Raw genomic sequence first — 23,384 nt, 5'->3', positions numbered from 1 at the left:
TCTGACCTATACGTGGTACCCGGCCAAGTACTAAAAACCTGTGAACCCCCTGGTTTCCTTGGTTATGTAAGGCTAGGGAAGACATTCTCCGGTCCCGCCAAACCTGTGAGATTGAGACAGCTGTCCCATCCCAAACGTTGGTTTGTGTGGATGCTGTGTAATTTGTTACCGTTACAAATTAGTGCCACAAAATGACAGACAGTACACTGCATACAATTAAAGGAATTATATTTATGAATCTTAACTTAACCAAAGGGTTAGTAAAGAAAAACAAAAAGAAAAGGGCCCATTTTAATTAAACAGTACACAATGTTTCACCATGTTCACCGATCCTCAATTGATCATCGCCCCTAGCTTCATCAAATCACGGTCTGGGTCGAATCCTACAAACTGTTCTCTCCAGCGTCTTCTCTCTTCATTTCCCGCCCAGCAAAAGCCCAAGCCCAACCTTTGTGTCCCTCACCAGAGAAACCTCCCCTCAGTTCTACCATCCTGATTGGATGGCACACATCCCTCATCATCCCTTATCTTCAGCAATAACCCAAACAGGCTGACAGCAGAACAGACTGCTCTTACAGAACTGCTAAAGGAAATACCTACAGCATAACAGTAAAAATATGAAACAATGCCTTACACCTACGCTGATCAACTGGCTGGAGTGTTCTCTGAGATCTTTAACCCCTCGCTTCGCCAGACTGTGACACCCACCTGCTTCAAGCAGGCTTCAATTACACTGGTGCCCGAGAAGCACATGGTAACCTGCCTCAGTGACTACTGTCCAGTAGCACTTACAACCACAGTGAAGAAGTGTATTGCGAGGTTAGTGATGAAACATATTTACTCCTGCCTGGAAGGCTACGTGGATCTCTCCAATTTGCCTAGCCGAGCAACAGGTCCACAGCAGATGCCTTTTCATTGGCTCTTCATTCAACCCTTGAACATTTGAACAGCAAAGATGCATACATCTGGATGCTATTTATTGTCTGCCACTCAGCATTCAATACTATCATCCCCTCTAATCAATAAGCTCCAAGACCTTGGCCTCAATAGCTCCTTGTGCAGTTGGATCCTTGATTTCCTCACTTGTAGGCTCCAGTCAGTGTGGATAGCGACAACATCTTTTCCACATTCTCCACTGGCACGGGTGCACCTCAAAACTATGAGCTTAGCCATATTTAAGTTTGCTGATGATACCACTGTCGTCGACTGAATCAAAGTGGTGATGAGTCAGCATATAAGAGGGAGATTGATTATCTAGTTGAGTAGTGTCATAACAACAGCCTCTTAATCAATGCTAGCAAGACCAAGGAGCTGATTATTGATTGCAGGAGAAAGAAATCAGAGGTCCACGAGCCAGTCCTCATCGGAGGATCAGAAGTGGAGAGGGTCAGCGACCTTGAATTCCTCTGTATTATTGTTTCAGAGAAACTGTCCTAGACCCAGCATGTAAATGCAATTACAAAGAAAGCATGGCAGCGTCTCTGCTTCCTTAGGAGTTTGTGAGGATTCGGCATGACATCTAAAACTTTGACAAACTTCTATAGATGTGTAATGGAGAGTATATGGTCTGGCTACATCACAGCCTGGTATGGAAACACCAAAGCCCTTGAGTGGAAAATCCTACAAAAAGTAGTGGATACAGTCCAATGTATCATGGTTAAAACCCTTCACACATTTACACAAAATGTAGTCGCAGGAAAATGGTATCCACCATCAGGAACTCCCAGGCTCTCAGGTCATGCTCTCTTCCTGCTGTTGCCATCAGGAAGAAGATACAGGAGTCTCAGGACTCACACCACCAGGTTCAGGAACAGTTATTACCCCTCAATGACCAAGCCCTTGAACCTAAGGGAGTAATTTCACTCAACTTCAGTTGCCCCATCATTGAAATGTTCCCCCAACCTTTGGACCCACTTTGAAGGACTCTTCATCTCATGTTCTCAATATTTATTGCTTATTTATTTATAATTATTATTTCTTTTGCACACTGGTTGAGTGCCCAAGTTGATGCAGTCTTTCATTGTTTCTTTTAAGGTTATTATTCATTTATGGATTTATTGAGTATGCCCTCAGCAAAAAGAAAATGAATCATAGAGTTGTAAATGGTGCCATCTATGTACTTTCATAATAAATTTACTTTGAACTTCTGCAGAAAATCTTTTGAATTGGAATGAGTATATTCATAGATTCTTATTAGCGATGAGAGGATTTCTCCTCCCCTATCAAGACCGAAACTTGTTTATAGTTTCTAAGTGGCTTCCTTCTCCCCCACTCATGCACATGCAACTTAAATCTGCTGACCACAAATTCTTGGGATAAGTTCAATTTGTGCTCAGCATAACTGTAATATAAAAGTGTTGTCTGTATTGAATATCTGCAGTTTGGATTTTAATTTATTACACATGGAATTAAATCCTGTATATCTTTCACTGCATAAAAATTAAAAGTGAATTTATCACGATGATGCCTGGTTCTGTTTTGCATCTTTATATTGTTGATGAACATCTGTGCCTTTCATTTTATTATTTCTTCATGGTTTATAACAAAATTACATCATTTCTTATTCTGAATGAAATTTAGAACTAAATTCAGGTTTAGAACTATCTAAAGTTACCAGATCTAATGACGTTATAATTCTAGTTATTATTTAATCACAATCATTTTTCTTCCTTGTGCTCTTTAACTATAATTCTGTATTCCCCCTCCCCCTTCCACCCTCCAACACACGAATCCAAGTACTCCCTAGTTTTAGTATTCGCTGACCTGGCTGGTCTTAGTTGCGTGGAAATAGAATCATGCGCCAAATTATTTGCCTGTTAATTACATACGCTGTAAGCCTGGTGCCTTCCAACAGATTTGAACAAGCAAATCTGTTACTGCATTGTGAACTCCACGTTGAGTTTGGTATCCGAGTTGAGTCTTACTCGTTTCGCCAGCAGTAGTAGGATATGAGACCTCAGTGATTTCATTAGAGATTCTAGGTCTACAAATCAGAAGGAAAAGGGAAATTGTTTTCATATTTTAATTCTTTCCACATAGATTGTAAGTGGTTAATATCAGTCATTTATTTGAACCATTTGTGCTTTAATTAATAGAGCAAGTCACAGGTAGAGGCCCGTCATTTTTTATTAGACGTACAATTTCTAGCAAATCTAGATTTTAGCAAATCTTCTAATTCTGAGTTCCATCACTTGACCATTCCTGATTACTAGGAGAATAATTGAACAAAAGAGCTTTTTACAATCATATCTGTTTTAAGACTGTAATGATCTGTACAGCAGTTCGCTGTGCAAGTGCTATAATGTAGGATATTCAACAACCAGTAGAATATCCTACATTCACTGTTTATGTAACATCAAGAATAATACATTCGGGATTTCTAGGTTACATATCTACCTCTTGTATCAGATACTATAAACTTAGCTTCAGATTGCTATTCCCAGAATGTTCAATATATTTATTTAGTGTTGCCTTTTCCTGAGATTGGAACACAAAGGTTTTCGCCCTGTCCGAGTAAAAGCTTGCAGTGTGAGCTTGTCAATGGACATTTTGTCTATCAATTAACCTCCAGACTCTTTCAGATTTTTCATTATTGGGCAGAACCTAGTTAGATTGATCCAATCTTTGATTGTGGGAATTCAACATTTTTTTTGTGTACTTAAAAACACTTCTAAAGGACTGATACCAAATCATGCAAGATTAATATGTTCATTTTTCTAAAAGTGTTTTTCATAAAATGTCTACTATGAACACAATTTGATCACAGGTGAAATCCACTTGGCTCTGATGAAGCATGTGAGTGCAACATTATTCACTAACACAATGTGAGCTAAGAGATAGACAGCTAAGTTTAGATGGCTTCAAGTGTATGGAGTATGACGAGCAGGTAAGGTCTAGAGATAACAAAGGGCAAAGATAAGGAGCTGAAGCGGTGAGCAGGCATTTGCTACAGAGGTGGAATTTGGTGATCATGGTAAAGCCATGGATATTTGGTGCAAAACCCTTCAGGGAGACAAGTATGATGCAATGATTTATTCAGCCTGAGACTGCTACAGGGAGAGGAATGAGTGATCAGAGAATCGACAGGGACGGACTCCAAAGGCCGTGCCTTCAGACCATGCAAAAGTTTAGCTGGAAGGTATAGGGATAAATTGTTTATTGTTTCCAATGAAGGATGCCATCGCACACACAGAAGTAATAATCTGTTTTTGATTTGTGGCTTTGTGTAAGGAGCACCCCCAAGGTACTTCATAGTTGATCAGTTAAGTTGAGCCAATACGAAGAGCAGTGACTGAAGACATGCCCAAAGACATGGATTTTGAAAGAGATCTGGAAACTGGAAAGGATGTTCAAGGACTGAGATTTAAGGAGGGAATTCCAGTGGGCAGGAATTAAACAGCTGGTCGGAAGTTCGGTTAAATAATGGCCTCTGATTATCCTTCTCATTCTGCATATGAAAATCCTCAGCATGTGGTAAGTTACCTCCCCATATGCCACATCAGAAATGCAAAGCTCACCACAAAACAAATGTAATGTTTTACATATGGTATTAGTTGAGGCTAGCAAATAATATATTGCAGGGGACAAAAAAATTAGGAGAATTTTTAAGAGTATTGTGCTGAAAGTATAGAATGCTTTTTTCAAACATGAAAATGCCATGGATACCAGTTAATTAGCCCATGGGTTAATCAGTGCAGCCACTTATTTGGGACAAGTCAAAGATCTAACACAAATCAAGAAAATAGCTGGGATTCCCTTCATTTAATTGGGGCAGAAGACTGTTGCTAAACAGTTTCTGACTAGCGACAGTCATATGCACTTGCATGGCCGTTGAGTCACGACACCATGCTTAAAGCGAACAGTTTTTAAACTGTCAGTTGCTTGTGTTTATGTTCAAAAGGTAATGATTTTTGCCACCAATGGTTGGTGGGAAATAAACAGTAAGATAATTCTGAACTGTTTTGCTCACTGCACTTTCAATCATTCAGGCTTGGAGATGCCAGAAGCAGCTGGGAGTGAAAACAAAATGATTTCACTACTTCAACAAGTTAGGAACTATGAAAAATTTGAAGGTATCAACAATCATTGTGAATGTTACAATGAAAATGAAGATTTGGAGGATGCAATTGTCGACAGCATTGTATGAGGGCAGTCCATCATCTGCACTACATGTCTGCATTGACTTTGTTCATTTACAGTCAAAAGTACATGGCAGCGTACACTGGATGAATTCCTCTGTCAATAACGATCAGGAACTAAAATAGAGTTTTATAGTAAGTAGTATTGGTAGAGTTCTGTATTTCATTTAAATTCATAATGTGTTACCCAGTTTGTCTTTCTTTATAACTTTTTAACTATTTCCCTGAAACTGGATAATTGGGGAAGTTGCTTAATTGGGCCAAAATGTACAGGTGATGAAAATTGATGAAATGTACAGGTGATGTATATTGATGAAAATTCCCTTTGTTCACAGCCTTAACAAATCTAATAAATGGTTTAAGGGCATAACAAATGTTTTTCTTTCGGTAATTACTACTTTTCATTATGGTGCCTTGAGTCTTTTCTATAGGTAAGTATTTTTTCACTATTTCTCTGATCTTTCTTCAAGGTGCTCCCCCACGTTGGAGAATTGTGTACAGTGTGATCATTCACACAGTCAGCAACAAGCATTATACCTAAATCTGATCCTGCCTTACATGCACACTTACTGATTGACAACTGGAAAGTCCTCTAACCATTCACAACTCAAATATCAGTTAACTCAGCACAGAGCAAGATCAAACTACTGCTCGTGAGGCTCGCTTGCTGGGCCATTGACGAAGTGGCATGGATGATTATCACAAACTGACCACTGGTATTTAGAGGAGTACTTTGCTCTTTTTCTTTGTCAGGAGGAAGAGAATAGCTGGCATTTCCAGGAAACTTGGTGTGAAAAATGTTGTATACAGTGCACTGGAGAATGTGAAAAAGCAGATCAAAGCAAGGCTCAATATGCCACATTTTGATGGGAAGGGAGAGATGGAAGCTTGCTTTAGGGAACTTGGTGCTCCCATGGCAAGCATTAGAATGCCAGATTATTTTGAAAATTTTCTTGAATCCTTGTAACCCAGTAAATCAGGCAAGGACTGCTATGTTTTGGGTAGGTGGATGGAAATTCCAAATTGTCATTTTGCCATGTGTAGATGCATAGAGTTATACAGCACAGAAACAGGCCATTCAGTTCAATGTCAATGCCATCTAAGATGTCTGTCTACGCTAATCCCATTTGCCTGCATTTAGCTCTATCCCTCTAACCCCTTCCTGTCTATGTACCAATCCAAATCTTTTTTAAATATTTTAATTGTGTCCACCTTTTTACCACCTCCTGTGGTATATTGTTCCATGTACATATCACCCTCTGTGTGGAAAACCTTATCCCTCTGATCCCCTTGAAATATTTTTCCTTTTCACCTTCAACCTATACTCTCCAGCATTTGATACCCCTAACCTGGGAGGAAGACTCTGGCTATCTAACCTATCTAAACCTCTCATAATTTTGCTTACATCTGTCATGTCATCCATCAGCCTCCTTTGTTCCAGGGAATACAGTCGCAGCTGATCCAGTCTTTCCTTGTAAATCAAACTCTCCAGTTCAGGCAACATTTCTGTGAATCTTTTCAGTACCCCCTCTAGCTTAATCACATCCTTCTTATAGTATGGCATTCACAAATGCACACACAAGTGTGGGGGGATCAATAGTTTGTACCAATGTAACATGACTTGTCAACTCCAACAATCAATGTCTCAGCCTATGAAGATAACATTCTATATGCCTTCTTCACCATTCTATTTACCTGTGTTTCCACTTTCAGGCAAGTGTATACTTTTACCCCAAGGTCTCACAGTTATGTATAATTGTTCTATTATAACAATTAATTGCAAGTCTGTTATGTATTATTAAATTGCATGTTAATACCCTTATCAATTTTGACATTAAATCATAATCAGGTTTGATTTAATTTGTTTCTCCAATTTACTTCTTCTACTTCCTCTTCCTCTTTTGGAATATTACCTGTGGTAGCCATGAGCTTTCCAGTACCTTAACTAAATGGTATCGTTTGTGCCCAGGTGAAATACATTGATGACCCAGTTTATTCTGGAAGGCATTACTATCCAGTCAGTCCTGTCCCAGAAACATATCTGAGGGTGAATTTAGAGAGCAATCAGAGACAGAGGCCCCAGGTGACATTTTTATTCTCTGAGGCTACAAGAAATAAAATCATTTTGGACAACCAATTGTTACTCTGGCTGAAAGCCAGAAACTCAGTACAATGTGAGGATTGAACCTAGAATATGGAGCAGTTATGTTCCTAGTGCTAAAGAATATTAGTTGATGAAACCCACAACTGTTAAATGACAACTTCCAATAGAGGGTTTCTAATTAATAGAGGGTTGATTAATGTGCTTAATCGCTGAATTTCATTATTTCAGCTCGAATATTTTGAAAATCCATTGAAAGTCTGCAGGATAATAGAATAAGGTTAATATGGAGTTACCATTCGCATTTCATTTCATTCAGCCTTGATTGTCAAGTATCAGCAAGGTTTCACTGTGATAAGAGAAAATGTTTTGGCTAAATGAGAATTAATTTGTTATGAAAGCAATTTTATGTAATTGATTGTAACAGCACTTCATTTACTTTGGTCTCTGCACCTGTTTGAAAAAATGTCTAAATTGTGCATTAAATTGCAGAGAAGATTTGAGAAGGAGATATTAAACAGAGCAGATTAGGTATCAATATATTTGTTGTTGTAGAGGTGAACCACTTACCCTATTGACCTGAGCTAGTTTGTTTGGAAGGGCAAACCATTCGCTCACTCCGCCTCTGCCCCTCCTCCTGCTCTTACCCAATATCCCTACAGGTATTTATTCAATTTTCCTTGGATATTGAGTTAGGAGTCTCAAATTCACTAGTTTGAGTATTTCAAATTCCAACCGTGCATTGGATTTTTAAAAAATCTTGCATTCTCTTCACCTCTTATGCAAATCACATTAAATCTCTACTCTTTGGTATTGGAACTTCCACCTATCTTCATCTTCCTGAAGAAAAAAGGCTCCTCATGATTTTTTTAAAAAACTTTCTTATCAAATTTCCTCCTAACCTTCTCATGCCTGTTGAAGTACCTAATTCTCCAAAGCATCCAGCAACTATAGTTCTCATCATTAGAACAAATTCTACTTGATCGTTTCTATGTTGTTTGCAATCTGACAGGTCCATGACTGAAGTGCCCAGAACTGGACACAGCACCCCTATAGAGACTTAACCCATACTTTAGTATCACCTTTGCCTTTTATAATTTGTGTCTCTATGTGTAAATTCCTAAATATTGTTTCCAAGTATTATCCTTTTAATCTTCAATGACTCGTGTGTAAACACCCCCTACATTTCTTTTTTCCTTATCCCTTTAAGCTTGCATTATATTTCATCTACTATGTGTTCATCCTACCTATGGCTTCTTGAAGTTGATTGTTATCTCCTACAGCATTTGCTACACTTCCAAGTTTCATGTCATCTGCAAATGTTGAAATTGTCTCCTGTACGCCAAAGTCAATGAAAGAGACCAGCACTTCCAGTGCTGAACCTTCTCATCCCACATCTTTTATGCCATGCCATGTTTGATGAAGACAAGCATCACATCTGCCTTCTTCCTCCACCCTTTCTACTCATGGTATCACCTCCACGAATCTGTGGACTTTGCACCCTAAGGTCCCTCTGTTCATCAACACTCCCTAAGACCCTACCAGTTATTGTGCACATTCTACCCTTATTCAACCTTCCAAAATACATCACCTCAGACTTGCCAGGAATAAATTCCATTTGCCATTGATCTGCCCCACTTTCCAACTGATCAATATCATGGGCCTAGTCTAAGATAATCCTCCTTGTTATCTACAACACCACAAAACTTCTTTTTTCCTGCTACAATTAACTCATCATGGATCCAAACATCCATAGTATTTGCCATAACTATTGCTTGATAAGCAATAAGGCAAAGTGCACACTTACTTTTACCGATAGATATTCATTTTTGTCCCCTACTGAACCTAGTCTGACAATCCCTTTACTGCTACTATGCTAATAAAAACTTTAGATTTTCTTGCAGCTGCAAACTTTGAATTTATTTTCAAATTATGTGCTTATAACTATCCAGGTAATTAAATGTTTTTTCCAAGATACTCCAGTGGAGGTAATCTCACTAGATGGGATGTCTGTCGGAGACTTGGGTGGGGTTTGCTGGCCATCTTGAAAAACCCTGCAGAGCATATTTGGAAACAGATAGGCCTCAGTACTGACAGGCTTGCAATTAAAACTACTACTACTATGTCGACTCAGGCCTAGGGGGCCGGCAATTAAAAAATATGTTTGAATTATGCACAAACATACTGGGAAAATGATCAATGACTCTAAGGTTAGTTTAAATTATTCTCATTTTGTAAAAAGTAATAAACGACACCTAAGTCAGACATCTCAAACTGAAGGACATAGAACATAGACGTCTACAGCACATTACAGGCCTTTTGGCCCACAATGTTGGGCCGACCATGCAACCTACTTTAGAAACTACCTAGAATTTCCCTACCGCATAGCCCTCTATTTTTCTAAGCTCCATGTACCTATCTAAGAGGCTCTTAAAAGACCCTATTGCATCCGCCTCCACCACTGTAACCAGCAGTACATTCCACACACCCACCACTCTCTGTATGAAAAACTTACCCCTGACATTCTCTCTGTACCTACTTCCAAGCAGCTTAAAACTTCTTCCCCTCATGTTAACCATTTCAGCCCTGGGAAAAAGCTGTGGCTACCACACGATCAATGTCTCTCATCACCTTATAAACTTCTATCAAGTCATTGACAAAGCCTGAGTATTGAGACCTGGACGACTCGTACTATTTACATTCACAGTTACTGTGCTAGTTCTTTTTTCTGCTGTATCCTGTGGGCCAGGCAGTTGGGAAAATTTAATCACAGCAGTGGATTAATATTAAATTGCATCTGGTTGACTGATCTGGGTCAAGGCACCAAAGGTAGGTTGCTAAAATTACTGATGATACAAAGATATGCGGAGAAGTAAATTGTGATGAGGGTGTAAGGAGATTATGCAGCAAGTTTAAATGAGTGGGCAAAGATCTGACAAGTGGAATATAATGTGGAAAATGTGAAATTGTCCAATTCACCAAGAAAAATAGAAATCATATTATCTGAATGACGAGAGCTTACAGAGCTGCAAGTGTCACTGTGTGATTTACAAAAGGGTAATGTGCAAGTCCAGCAGTTAAATGCAAAAGCCAATAGATTGTTATTGTTTAGTGTTGTGGGAAATGAATACTGAAAATAAGAAGGTTATATGAGGGGTAATTGATAAGTTCAGTAGAAGGAGAAAACCTAGCACATTGATTTTTCAACATAGTCCCCTCCTACATTTACACACACAGTCCAGCGGTCGTGGAGCATACGGATCCCTTCTTTGTAGAAGTGGTCCACAGCAGGGGTGATTGATAAGTTTGTGGCCTAAGGTAGAAGGAGTTGAGTTACTAACCTCAAACTTTCTGCATTATCACTCAAAGAGTTGAATTGCACGTGCATGTAACGAGAGCGTCTTGGACCTCCAGGTGGATTGATAAGTTCGTGGCCTAAGGTAGAAGGAGATGAGTTATACAGCTCTTATTACATGCACGTGCAGTTCAACTCTTTGCGTGAAAATGCAGAAAGTTTGAAGTTTCAGCTCAGCTCCTTCTACCTTAGGCCACAAACTTATCAATCACCCGGGCTGTGGATCACTTTCTGGAGGCCCCAAGACGCCGACTCCTACAAAAAAGGGATCGATATGCTCCACAACTGCTGGACTAAGTGTGTAAATGTAGGAAAAATAAATGTGCTAGGTTTTCTAAAATTGGCTCCTTCTACCTTAGGCCATGAACTTATCAATCACCCCTCGTACAGTAGAGTGCAGTAGTGAGAGCTCATTTGGAGAATTGTGTACAGTATTGGACTCCTTATTAAGGAAGGATGTTTTAAGAAGATCATTTAAGAATATGTTGGGAGGAGTTCAGAGAAACCTTCCTAAGTGTGGATTCCTAACTAGAATTAGCAAGTTATCACATGAGGAAAGGTTGGATGGGCTTGGCTTATATCTGCTGAAGAGTGAATATAGTTGAAATATATAAGATCCTGAGTAGTCTTGACAGGATGAATCTGGAACAGATATTTCCTCTTGTAGAAGAAACTAGAACTCGCAGATGTTTAAAAAACAAGGAGTTGCCCATTTAAGATGGAGATAAATTGATTGTTTTCTCGAAATGTTTTCAGTCCTTTGAAATTTTCCTCCTCAGGCGACAGTGAAAGCATAGTCCTTGAATATTTTAAGGTACAAAAACATAGATATATTTTTTATGACCAAGGAGTGGAAAGCTTATGAGTAGGTAGATGGGAATTTGTAGTTAAAGTAAAAAAAAATCACTATTTAATGGCAGAGGACTCTTGAAGGCCAGTGGTCAAAGTATTGAGTGCAGAAGATAGGATGTTATGTTGAAGTTGTATAAGACATTGGTGAGGCCTAATTTGGAGTACTGAGTACACTTTTAGTTACCTGCCTACAGGAAAGATGTAAATAAAGTTGAGAGTACAGAGAAAATTTACAAGGATGTTGCAGGGTGTGGAGGACCTAAGTTATAAAGAAAGATTGAATAGGTTAGGACTTTATTCCTTAAAACATAAAAGATTGAGAGGAGATTTGATAGAGGTATACAAAATTATGAGGAGTATAAATAGGATAAATGCAAGCAGGCTTTTTCCACTGAGGTTGGGTGGGACGACAACCAGAGGTCATGGGTTAAGGATGAAAGGTGAAAAGTTTAAGTAGAACATGAAATGAACTTCTTCACTCAGAGGGTCGTGAGGGTGTGGAACAAATGGTGCTTGCTAGCTCAATTTCAACGTTTAAGCAAAGTTTGGATAGGTACATGGAAGGTAACGGGTATGGAGGGCTATGGTCCGGGTGCAGGTTGATGGGAGTAGGCAATTTCAATTGCTTTGGCATGGACTAGATGGGCCAAAGGGCCTGTTTCTGTGCTGTACTTCTCTGTGACTCTTTGGTCTACAGCTATTCTTAATTCACACACTCATATGTATGTTTGTATTACAACTTTAAGATATGAGCAAATTAAAAGAGTAGAGAATCATAAAATCTACAGGTATAAGGAAGCAGTTCAGCCTGTCATTCCTATCCCAGTTCTTCGAAAGAGCTGGTGAATCAGTCCTCCCATGTCTTCCCCATAGTGTTTTGAATTGACTTACACTTTCCGTCCGGCCTTGAACTGCACCGTACTTATTTTGTGGAGCATCAGCAAATCCCAGCATTCAAGGATGTTTATTTTATGCTGGAACTTATTGGTGGTCTTTAAATGTAGCAAGAGATTTGAAAAAATGTTATCTTTGTCCTCAAGATGTGGCAAGGCTGATGGATTACTTAGTATCCATCATTTATTGAGAAGGTGAAATTGAATCACTTTCACCAGAAAGGAAAACAAGGACATTGACTCAGTAACAAAGAACAACCGACAGTAGGTGTCCATCCAGGGCAGAGTGTGACTCAAAGGGGAAATTAAAAATGTTGGTGTTCCCATAGCATTACTACTCTTGCTCGTTATAGCGCCGAGGTTACTTATGGGACAGAGGTGCTCTGGTACGTTGGATGTCAAATGTGGTTACTCTTATCAATACTGTGTTCCATTACAAGTTCACCCTAGCTTACAAACCCAATTTACATCCTGTCCATAGATATAAATGAGCTCTTGGAAGATCAGCATGGATCTGCTGGCTAATCATAAACACAAGATATTCTGTAGATGCTGGAAATCCAGAGCAACACACACAAAATTCTCAAGGGACTCAGCAGGTCAGGCAGGATCTGTGGAAATGATTAAAATGTTGACATTTTGGCCTGAGTCCCTTCTTCAGGACTGGAAAGACAGGGGGAAGATGCCAGAATAAAACTGAGGGGGAAGGGGAAGGAGGGTAGCTAGATGATAGGTGAAGCCAGGTGGGTGGGAAAGATAAAAGTATGGAGAAGAGGGAATCTGATAGAAGAGGAGAGTTGACCATGGGAGAAAGGGAAGAAGGAGGGGCATGGGGGAGATGATAGACAGGCGAGGAGAAGAAGTAAGAGGCCGAGAGTGGGGAATAGAAGAAGAGAGAAGGGGGAGAGGAAACAATTTACCGGAAGAAGAAATCAATGTTCATGTCATCAGGTTGGAGGCTACCTAGTTGGAATATGAGATGTTGCTCCTCCACCCTGAAGGTAGCCTCAAAATGGCAAAAGAGGAGGCCATGGACCGACATGTTGGAAAGGGAATGGCATTAGGAATTATGCAAACACGAGAAGATCTGCAGATGCTGGAAATTCAAGCAACACACACAAAATGCTGGTGGAATGCAGCTGGCCAGGCAGCATTTTGTGTGTGTTGCTGGAGTTAGGAATTAAAATGTTTGGCCAGTGGGAAATTTCACTTTTTGCCGATGGAATGGAGGTGCTTGACAAAGAGGTCCTCCAATTTACGTTGGGTCTCACCAATGTAGAGGAGGCCGCATCAGGAGCACCGGATACAATAGGTGACCCCAAAAGATTTGCAGGTGAAGCATTGCCTCACCTCACAAAGTGCTGCAGATTCCCATAGCTATCTTGACTATATGTTTTCCCTACCCGTCTCCTGTAAAATGCCATTCCCGTTTCTCAGTTCCTTCGTCTCTCCTGCATCTGTTCCCAGGATGAGGGTTTTCTTTTCAAGATATCAGAGATCTCTTCCTTCAAAGGGCAGGGTATCCCTCCCTCCACATTGATGCTGTCCATTTCCTGGACATCTGCGCTAACCCCATCTTCCCTCCCCACTAATCTCCCACCTGGCACATATCCTTGAAAGTGACAGAAATGCTACACCTACCCATTCATCTCCTCTCTCACTTCCATTCAGGGGTGCAAACAGTCATTCCAGGTGAGGTAACAATTCACCTGCAAATCTGTTGGGGTTGTCTGTTGTATCTGGTGCTTCTGATATGACCTCCTCTGCATTGGTAAGACCTGACATAAATTAGGGTAACCGCTTTGTCAAGCATCTCTGCCCCATCTGCCAAAACCAGAATTCCCCAGTGGCCAACCATTTTGATTCCTATCCCCGTTCCTGCTCCAACATGTCGGTCCATGGCTTTCTCTTTTGTCACAATGAGGCCACTCTCAGGGTGGAAAAACAACACCTCATACGCTGTGTAGGTGGCCTCCAACCTGATGGCATGAACATCACTTTCTCCTTCCAGTAATTATTTTCCCTCCCCTTTCCCTCTTCTTCTATTCCCCACTTGGGCCTCTTATCTCTTCTCCCCAACTGCTTATTACCTCCCTCTGATGCCCCTCCTTCTTCCCTTTCTCCCATTGCCCACTCTCCTCTTTATCAGATTCCTTCTTCTCCAGCCCTCCGCCTTTCCCACCCACCTGGCTTTAGCCATCACCTTCTAGCTAGTCCTTCTTTCCCTCCCCGCACTTTTTACTCTGGCATCTTCCCCCTTCCTTTTCCAATCCTGAAGAAGGGTCTCAGACTGAAACGTTGACTGTTTGTTCATTTCCATGGATGCTGTCTGACCTGCTGAGCCCCTCCAGCAGTGTGTGTGTGTGTGTGTGTGTGTGTGTGTGTGTGTGTGTTGCTCTGGACCTGCAGGGCTGCAGGGCTGCATGCATCCTCCGCTGTGTTTGAACTACGTTAGTGCTTACCTTTCTGACTTGCAAACTGTTCCAATTACAAATAGTTCTCAGGAATAGAATCCTGTCGTAACCTGTATTGCATTTATATGTGTCTCAACATTATGATGAAATCTGGAATTCAAGTGATTTTCTAGTAACACTAATTGACGTTGGGAGGCACAGTCACACAGCTAGTAGAGCTGCTCCTTCTCTGCCCCAAAGACCAAATGGACATTTTCCCAATGACCAATTGACTTTTCTTCAGGTATTCTGGTTTTCTCCCATATCCCAAAGACATGTGGTCTGGAAGGTTAAATCACCTCTTGTGTGGCAGTGTAGAATCGGGAGGAGTAGAGAATACGGAGAGAATACAAATAGGATTAATGTGAGACTAGTGTAGGTGGGAGGTTGATGATTGGCACAGACTTGATTGGATGGAAGGTCTGTTCCATGCTGTATCTTTCTGTGACTCTCTAATTCTCTGACTTTGTCTATAATTCCTTTTGTGGACCTCTTCCCTACTCGTATCCCACAATCTTCTGGTTGAACAAAGATTCCATATAATGGGTGACGTGCTCTGCCATTTCAGAAGTTATTAACATCACCAATTATTGAACAATTGAGAAGGTCACTTTGGGTAGAGGTGTTCAGATTGTTTTCCTGGTGGAAACTAGGATGGTATCCATCACTGGATTGGAGCTCGCAACTTCTGATTTTTGAAATTGCTCTGTACAAGAACAAATTAGTTAAAATCTGGAGCATTCATATCAAGGTGCACCTTGAAAACAGTTTGAAGTACGTACCTACTTTAAAAACCAAAATCAGCTTTTGATTTAGATTATTTAATTAGTCAAATACACTGTTTCTGCTAAACTATAATGCCTGACAGAAGAAAGGCTGAGCCTTCATTCCCTGGTGTCCTCAAATGATTTTAGAAAAGTATGGTATACTTTTAGCTTCAAGTTTAGCTTTAAGCCCATTGATACCAAAGCAGCGGGGTTAATATGTACTGTCAACTGTATCTCTGCACCATTTGTCATGCACAAAGAATTCGTCAAGACTGCGTGTGGGTTAAGTTCAGTAGACCCTGAAACTGGGACTGCAGATTGCAATGTGTAATTAATGAGCACCTGTTGTTTCTGCAGCAGGAAGGTAAAACCCTTTCTGATTGTTACTTAATAGTGTGCACCCAGTGTTAACTGTTGGGTGGATGATTGCTTCAACAAAGGACTTTGAATTGTGAAAGATCTGCACCACGTACAGTGAGACACTCTCTGTGTCTCTTAAACCCAGCCTCCGCTATTTATAGTTTATCTGCATTTCTTTCGACTACTTAGAGCTAGCCTGAATTGCTTGTGCCAACCTACACTACTTAAGGTAGTGTAATCTCTTACAGGCAGCGGCCACCTTGCAGACACAGTACTTACCTTGTTTCGAGCACCGCTTTTACACTTTAAGCACCGCACTGCCAAACTAGCCTGCACCTTTTAAAGTGGAGCTGCACTGTGGTTGGAGCAGGTGGAAAAAGTAGTGGAATTCAATCTGACGTGCAAAATCCATAAAATGGCACATCATGACAAAGAACAAGTTCCAAGATTTACAAATGGAGAGGTTTGCCCTTTCAATAGGAGGCCCTCTAGGCTAAATCTTAAAAGGACTTGAGACCAAATAGCCATGAAGATGAAATTTGGGAGTAAGACCTAGAGGACATAGATACTCTGTTGCAAGAACTGAAGCAACTGCACATGCTTGGTAATGGTCAGTGATTAAGCCCTCAAACTCTTTTTCTTTCTAACTATACCACATTGATACTTGACATTAATGAGTTCACATCACCCCATGCATACTCTAGTGCCTCACACCCACATCGCAAGCTCACACATAATGCCTCCTATTCACTCTGATACATTGCACTGACACTTTCCTCTCTTTTACAAGAAGAGGTGGAATATAATCAAAAGCAGCAGGAGTAAGTGCTCCCAGATTCTCTGCTGGCCACGGAGGAGATGACAGAGGCCATTGTTTAAAATGTTGTTGGTGACACTTTGGTGGTACTGGAACACAAGCCTATTGTCCTCCCTCAGACTGGCGGCATTTACACTCCTAACACATCGGTACCCTTTCTGTTGCCTGCCATTATCAGTCACAAGCCAAGGCTGCCTTTGAACCCAGACCTCTAAGGGACCAAGCTCCTTCAAAGCAAATGTTATAGTTTTAGCGATGCTTGTACAAACAGCACGACAGACAGCAAATCAAATTAGTTGTGTGCACAACAGTAATTTGCTGCAGTCCTTGCTTTATATGAGAGCGGGATGTGTCAACTGACCTGTTATCGAACTGAGACCTGTATGACACCATGAAGACATGAAAAGCAGATTTTCATTATTATACTGAATCACGGAGTGTTTAAACATTTAATTATTTTTCTAAGAAATACATTTGACATAAATGTAAGTGTTTGATTAAACTACAGCCTTGTTTGCTCAGATAATAAATGAAATTTGTTTCCTTTAGTGACAGGATATTTTTCTTATTAATGCTTAATCCATCATTGTGCAATAATAAATTAGTTATGACTGCTACACAGCATTTCTTGGATGGGAATAACCTCTGGCTTGGAGAGAGATTACAGATTTCCATTCTTTCAGATCTCAGTTGAAGATTATGCAAAACTCAATTTTTCCAGGAGACCAAGAACTTACCAAAATGTTCCAATTTTACATGAAACTACCTGCTCACAATAAGGACCTGACATTGAAATCAAATCCGAATGCAAAATCCTTTGAGTGGATGTCAAAAACCAAGAATGCCTTTGTGAATGATTGAGATTCATTTTCAATGTGGAAAAAATAGAACTTGCATAAACCTCTTGGGACAAGCAGCTTACCTGTGTACTATTCATGTGTTAGCTTTGAAACATTATTCAAACAAGCCACAGCCAAGCATTTTCGCCACATATTTATAGAACATTCTTAATATAATACCTTTCAAGAGTTGCTGCTTATCTCAGTAACTGAATATTCACTGGAAGTGACTCTCTCTCCCTTCATAGGATTATCCTTAACTCCGAGTTCCTTGGTCAAGCTTTTGGTCACCTTTTCTTTATTAATAATTATTTATATTGTTTTTGAAGCACCTTGTAAATGGCTGAATATTTTACATTGTGTATGCTTGCATTATGAACTTAATGCTTTTGTGTAACCACTACGTACTCTAAAGATTTCAAATGAGAATTTGAAGAATACAGAAAACATGTAATGTTAAATTCTGAACATGTGTAAAAGGAAGTCAGAAAGTGCTGCCTCTGCACTGTAGGAAGCTGAATCAAGGACCTTTCTACGTTGAGTTCTTTACCTGATCAGTAAGGAAATCTAAGTGTCACGTAAACAGAAGCAGGGAAAGGATATATAAAGAAAGAAGCAGCAGCCACATGAGAAGAGAAAAGTAAATGAAATGATTTGTTAAGTGCACATGTAGAATAGGAAATGGTTAAATTTCAAAAGACACTTACATGAGGTGTCAAAAAGCATTAAAGTTGTAGTTAATGTATGATGAGACATTTAGAGTCATTTAGAGCCTCTGTGCTGGACTGAGACAGCGGCCTGCAACTAGTGGGCTTCAGGATCAGTTGTAGTGATGCCTGGTTTTGTGAACTTCAGTTCTGAAAACTGTTTGCTTGCTTTCATTGTTTGCACGATTTGTTTTTCCTCTCTCTGCGCTCAGGGTGTTTGACGGTCTTTTGTTTTTAATGGATTCTATTGGGTTCTTTGTTTCATGGCTGCCTGTAAGGATAAAGGTTGTAAAAAAGTTGATAATAAAGTGAACTTTGAACTTTGAAGTTGCGGATTTGTACAGAATGGAAATAGGCCCTTCAGCCTTGCTTGTATATGCTGATTGACATGCCTTTTATGCCAATCTCACTTACTGACATTTTACCCGTATCCCTCTATTCCTTTCCGATCCATGTACCTGTCGAAATGTTTAATTGTGATTGTATCCACCTCTACCATCTGCTCTGGCAGTTTGTTCCTGATACGCACCACCCTGCAAAACTTATCCCCCAGACCTTCTTTAAATATTTCCCCTTTTGTCTTAAACCTATGCTTTTTAGTTTTAGATTATCCTACCCTTTGAAAAAAAACTGTGGCCATCTACCCTATCTATGCTACTTATAATTTTCTTTTTTTTTGTAATTTATTTTTTATTGAATTTCATCATCAAACAAACATTTCCATAAGATGTAATTCAGATACTGTACATATCTATCATATAATCATATTTATCACAAATCTCCACATAATATTTATCTTATAGAAAGAAGAGGAAAGAAAGAAAGAAATTCACCCCTCAGCTTCCCATGCCCCATGGAGAACAATCCTAGCTTGTCCAACCTTTTCTTGTAAGTAAAGCACTCCATTTCAGGCAAAATCCTAGGTGACTCTCTTCAGCACTCTTTCTAGAATGATCAAATCCTTTAGAGGCTTGCCCAGAACTGCATACAATATTCCATATTTGAACCAACCAAAGTCTGCAGCACAGGTTACACTTCCAGCCAGAAGAACAACCATTCAACAATCTCTGCCTCCTATCACCAAGCTAATTTTGGATCCAGCTTCCCAAATCAGCTTGAATCCCATGTGGTCCAACTTTCTGGACCAGCCTATCATCCAGGACCTTGTCAAAAACCATGCTAAGGTTCATGTTACCATGTTAACACCTGGTCTTCATATATTTCTTCATAATCTGCATAAAAACCTCAGTCAGGCTTGTGAGGTAGGCTTTTCCATGTGGAAAACCACACTGATACCACCCCTCCCCCACCCCAATTAATCCATGCCTTTCCAAAAGATCATAAATCCTGTTCCTAAGATTTTTTTTCCAGTTGTCTTCTCACAACTGAAGCTTCACTGCCTTGTAGTTTCCCACAATTTCTCTACCACTCTTCTTGAATATGGGAAGAAAATAAGCTACCTTCCAGTCTTCTACTACCTCAACAGTTTCTAAAGATGTTGCAGAAATCTCTATCAGAGCCCCGCAATCTCCACCCTTGCTTTCCCCACCACACTGGGATAGATTTCATCAGGCCCTGGGGATTTGTCCGCCTTAATGTGAATAAATATCTCTGATACTTCCTTTCCATACATCCATGTTCCAGACGATCACTGTACACCTCCGCCCTAACTCACCACCCTGCCCATCCTTCCCCCTTGTGAATGCTGTTGTAGATGGTCCAGTTCTCAGAAGCATAAAGAAGGGCAGGAGTTGTTGCTGCTGGTTGACCAGTTTTGTGCAAGGTCTGTGATCTTGACCTTCAACTACCCTTTTCAGTGCTGGGACACAGAAGACAATGGTGAACTCCATCAATGATGTCTGCCAAGAGGTGGCTCCTGAATATGAGAAATAAATTGTATAAGGTCTTGTTGTTACAGGGCACTGTGGTGCCGGAGGTAAGTTCGAAGAGGACTTTTGTCTCGTGGATGTTGAGCGTAAGGTCCATTCTCTCCAATGCTTCAGCTAAATGTGTTGATGGCTTGAAGCTCAGCCTCCGGGCACTGCGAGTGCAAGCATTGACATAACTTAATTCTATTACCACTGATATAACCCTGGCAGCTTTGTGCTTTGTTCTTTTCTAGCTCAATACATCTGTTTTGATTTAGATATATTTTTCACAAGTACATCGAAGCATACAGTGAAATGTGTCATTTGCATTAACAACCAACACACCCAAAGGTGTGCTGCAGGCAGCATGCATTCCAGCTCGCACATAGCATGCCCACAATGTTCTGCAGAACAGAGAAACACAGCAAAGCAAGCAACAACAGCAGAACAAGCCTTGTTCCTCCCTCCTTACCACCCACCCCCACACACACATTCATTTATTTATTGACACACCACCCAGTAACCCCCAACTTAATCCCAGCCTAGGCACAGGATAATTTACAATGACCAGTTAACCTACCAACCGGCGCTCCTTTGGACAGTGGAAGGAAACTGGAGCACCCGAAGGAAACACATGCAGTCATGGGGAGAACGTACAAACTCCTTACAGGCAACTGTGGGAATTGGACCCAGGTCGCTGGAACCGTAAAGCATTGTGCTAACCACTACGCTACCATGCTGCCCCCAGGACAGGTTGTCGTCAGTCTCCAGTGCACTCGTGGGTTCACAGATACTGGCCCCAGCTTCCCCCGCAGACTTGTGGAGATACGTAAATTCAGCTACTGTTTTTCCTTCACCATAACAATAAATGCACTTGAAGTGTATTGCCTTGACTATAAAGCACTTTAGAATATCTTCATAAGGATGTGAAAGTGCTTTATAAATGTATATCCTCAAGCAATGAAATCTCATTCTATTTGCTTTCAATCCACTGTAGAGTACTGATATCACAAGAACTGTTAAGTATTATTTGGAAAATGAGTCATAGATTAGTGTTAGTTGCAAAACTTTGAGCATTTTAAAGCTTCATTTTTAAACCAATTAATAAGTAGTGATGATTTGAAACCTGTTACGTCTTTGCTTGAGTAGTTCATTCATAGAAATTCTTGCGTGGGTGGTACCTTCTGCCAACAATGACAGTTCTTCCTGTGATGTTGGACCACAAGTCATCAGCTGGGTGGTGTTATAATGTGGGAGGCAGTTGAGAAATTGCATCCAGTATTATAGCATAAAGGCAACAGCTTCACCTGCACACATCTGAAAGAGTTCATCAGTATAATTAACTATATGACAGACCACTCTTGCTTTATTTTTTGACATCCAGGAAACAAATTTTTAAACGAACTCATTAAAGAAAAGTATAGAAACATGCTATATCAAACATCCTTCTCACAAAGTTCAGTAAATTGATATTTTGGATCTTTGAGAACGAGTTGTTTAAAAATTCCATCTCAAATCTAAAGAATACTCTTTCTGAAGTATAGATATGGATTAAAGATGTAAGTTATTAGTTGTCAGGTATAAATGGTTTAAGTTAGCTGGTGGTGTAATGACATCCGCACCAAACTTCAGGGCAAGTGTCCCGGGTTCGAATCCTGCTGCTCCTTGCATGCTTTCCGTCTGTTGAGTGTCGAGCTATCAACTTGGCCTTGTAAAGAAAATAGGCAAATGCTAAAGAAACAGCAAAGTTGCCGCCCGATGAGCCATGAGGCGCGGAGAGGTTTTATAAATGCATCGGCTCAGATCTTCCAGGCTATGACTGATAGTTCTGAAGGGAAACACTGGCATTCAGCAATCAACACTGAGGTAAGTCCCTTTCAAGTTTCTAGCATCTGAAGTTTGTTTTATGATATGCGTAAGAAGTGAGAAGCTGTTCATTTCAATGATGATTCTCAGCCTGCAACCTGGAAAACATAGAACAGTAAAGCACAGGAATAAGTTCTTTGATCCATCTTCCAGACTAATCTAAGTAATCCATCTGACTTCACACGGTCTGTATCTCTGTCTGTCTAAATGTTGCTATCACGTCTGCTACTACCTCAGAATCAGGTTTAGTATCGCTGGCATATGCTGTGAAATTTGTTGTTACGTTGCAGCAGTGCATTGCATATATAATAATAAAGAAATGCAAATTACAGTAAGAAGTATATATATATATATATTTAAAAAGTTAAATAAGTAGATCAAAAAGAGAAAATAAGTAGTGAGGTGGTGTTCATGGGTTTAATGTCCACTTAGAAATCAATGGCAGAGAGACAGAAGTTACTCCTGAATCATTGTGTGTGTTTTCAGGCTCCTGTACCTCCTCCCTAAGGGTAGCAATGAGAACCAGACATGACCTGGGTGATGGGTATCCTTAATGATGGGTGTTGCCTTTTTGAGACAATGCTCCTTGAAGATGTCCAGGATGCCGGGATGCTGGGCAGACCAGTGCCCACGGTGGAGCTGGCTGAGTTTACAACTCTCTGCAGTTTATTTCGATCCTGTGCAGTCCCCCCCACCACCACACCAGACGGTGATGCAGACAGTTAGAATGTTCTCCACAGCACATCTGTAGAAATTTGCAAAGGTGCTTGGTGACATACCAGTTCTCACACTGCTAATGAAATATAGCCGCTGTTGTGCCTTTTCTGTAACTGCATTGATAAGTTGTCTCTAGAATAGATACTCAGAGATATTGACACCCAGGAACTTGAAATTGCTTACTCTTTTCACTTCTGATTCCTCAATGTGGACTGGAGTGTATTCCCTTATCTTACCTTTTCTGAAGTCTACAATCAGTTCTTTGGTCTTACTGACAATGAGTGCAAAGTTATTGCTGCAGCACCATTCAACTAGCTGATATAACTCACTCCTGTATGCTCCCTTGTCACTATCTGAAATTCTGCCAACTGCAGCACTTTTATAGATAGTATTTGAGCTGTGCCTAGCCACATAGCCAAGAGTGCAGAGAGGGTAGAGCAGTGGGCTAAGCACACTTCTCTGATGTGCACCAGGTGCCCGGAAAATAGCAAACAGAGGCTTTCAATTCTTTTACATTTTCACTGATTATTTGATAAGTGATAGGTATTAAAGAGAAGAAATAAAGCTTCATCAAATAATGAATAATCAAGAACTGCTGCTTTAAACATTTGCTAAAGCCTGAATGGGTTCTGAATGTTTGTGAGAGAAGTA

At 40.3% G+C, this 23,384-nt stretch overlaps 1 protein-coding gene across 1 annotated transcript; it reads left to right on the top strand.

The window, feature by feature from the left end:
• The first annotated feature begins 625 nt into the window (after positions 1-625).
• Positions 626-17,597, top strand: LOC140198754 (nmrA-like family domain-containing protein 1). The gene is given in 9 exon segments (XM_072259764.1): positions 626-754; positions 3,909-3,931; positions 5,892-6,101; positions 8,252-8,264; positions 9,192-9,270; positions 9,273-9,339; positions 9,386-9,449; positions 15,917-15,923; positions 17,458-17,597. Coding segments are annotated over 9 exon segments (732 nt in total).
• The last annotated feature ends 5,787 nt before the right edge of the window (positions 17,598-23,384 follow it).

This window comes from Mobula birostris, chromosome 6 (assembly GCF_030028105.1).
Source record: "Mobula birostris isolate sMobBir1 chromosome 6, sMobBir1.hap1, whole genome shotgun sequence".
In the NCBI taxonomy this organism is placed as follows: Eukaryota; Metazoa; Chordata; class Chondrichthyes; order Myliobatiformes; family Myliobatidae; genus Mobula; species Mobula birostris.
The sequence above is the reverse complement of the archived record's forward strand: the minus strand, read 5'-3'. Positions and strand labels throughout refer to the sequence as shown.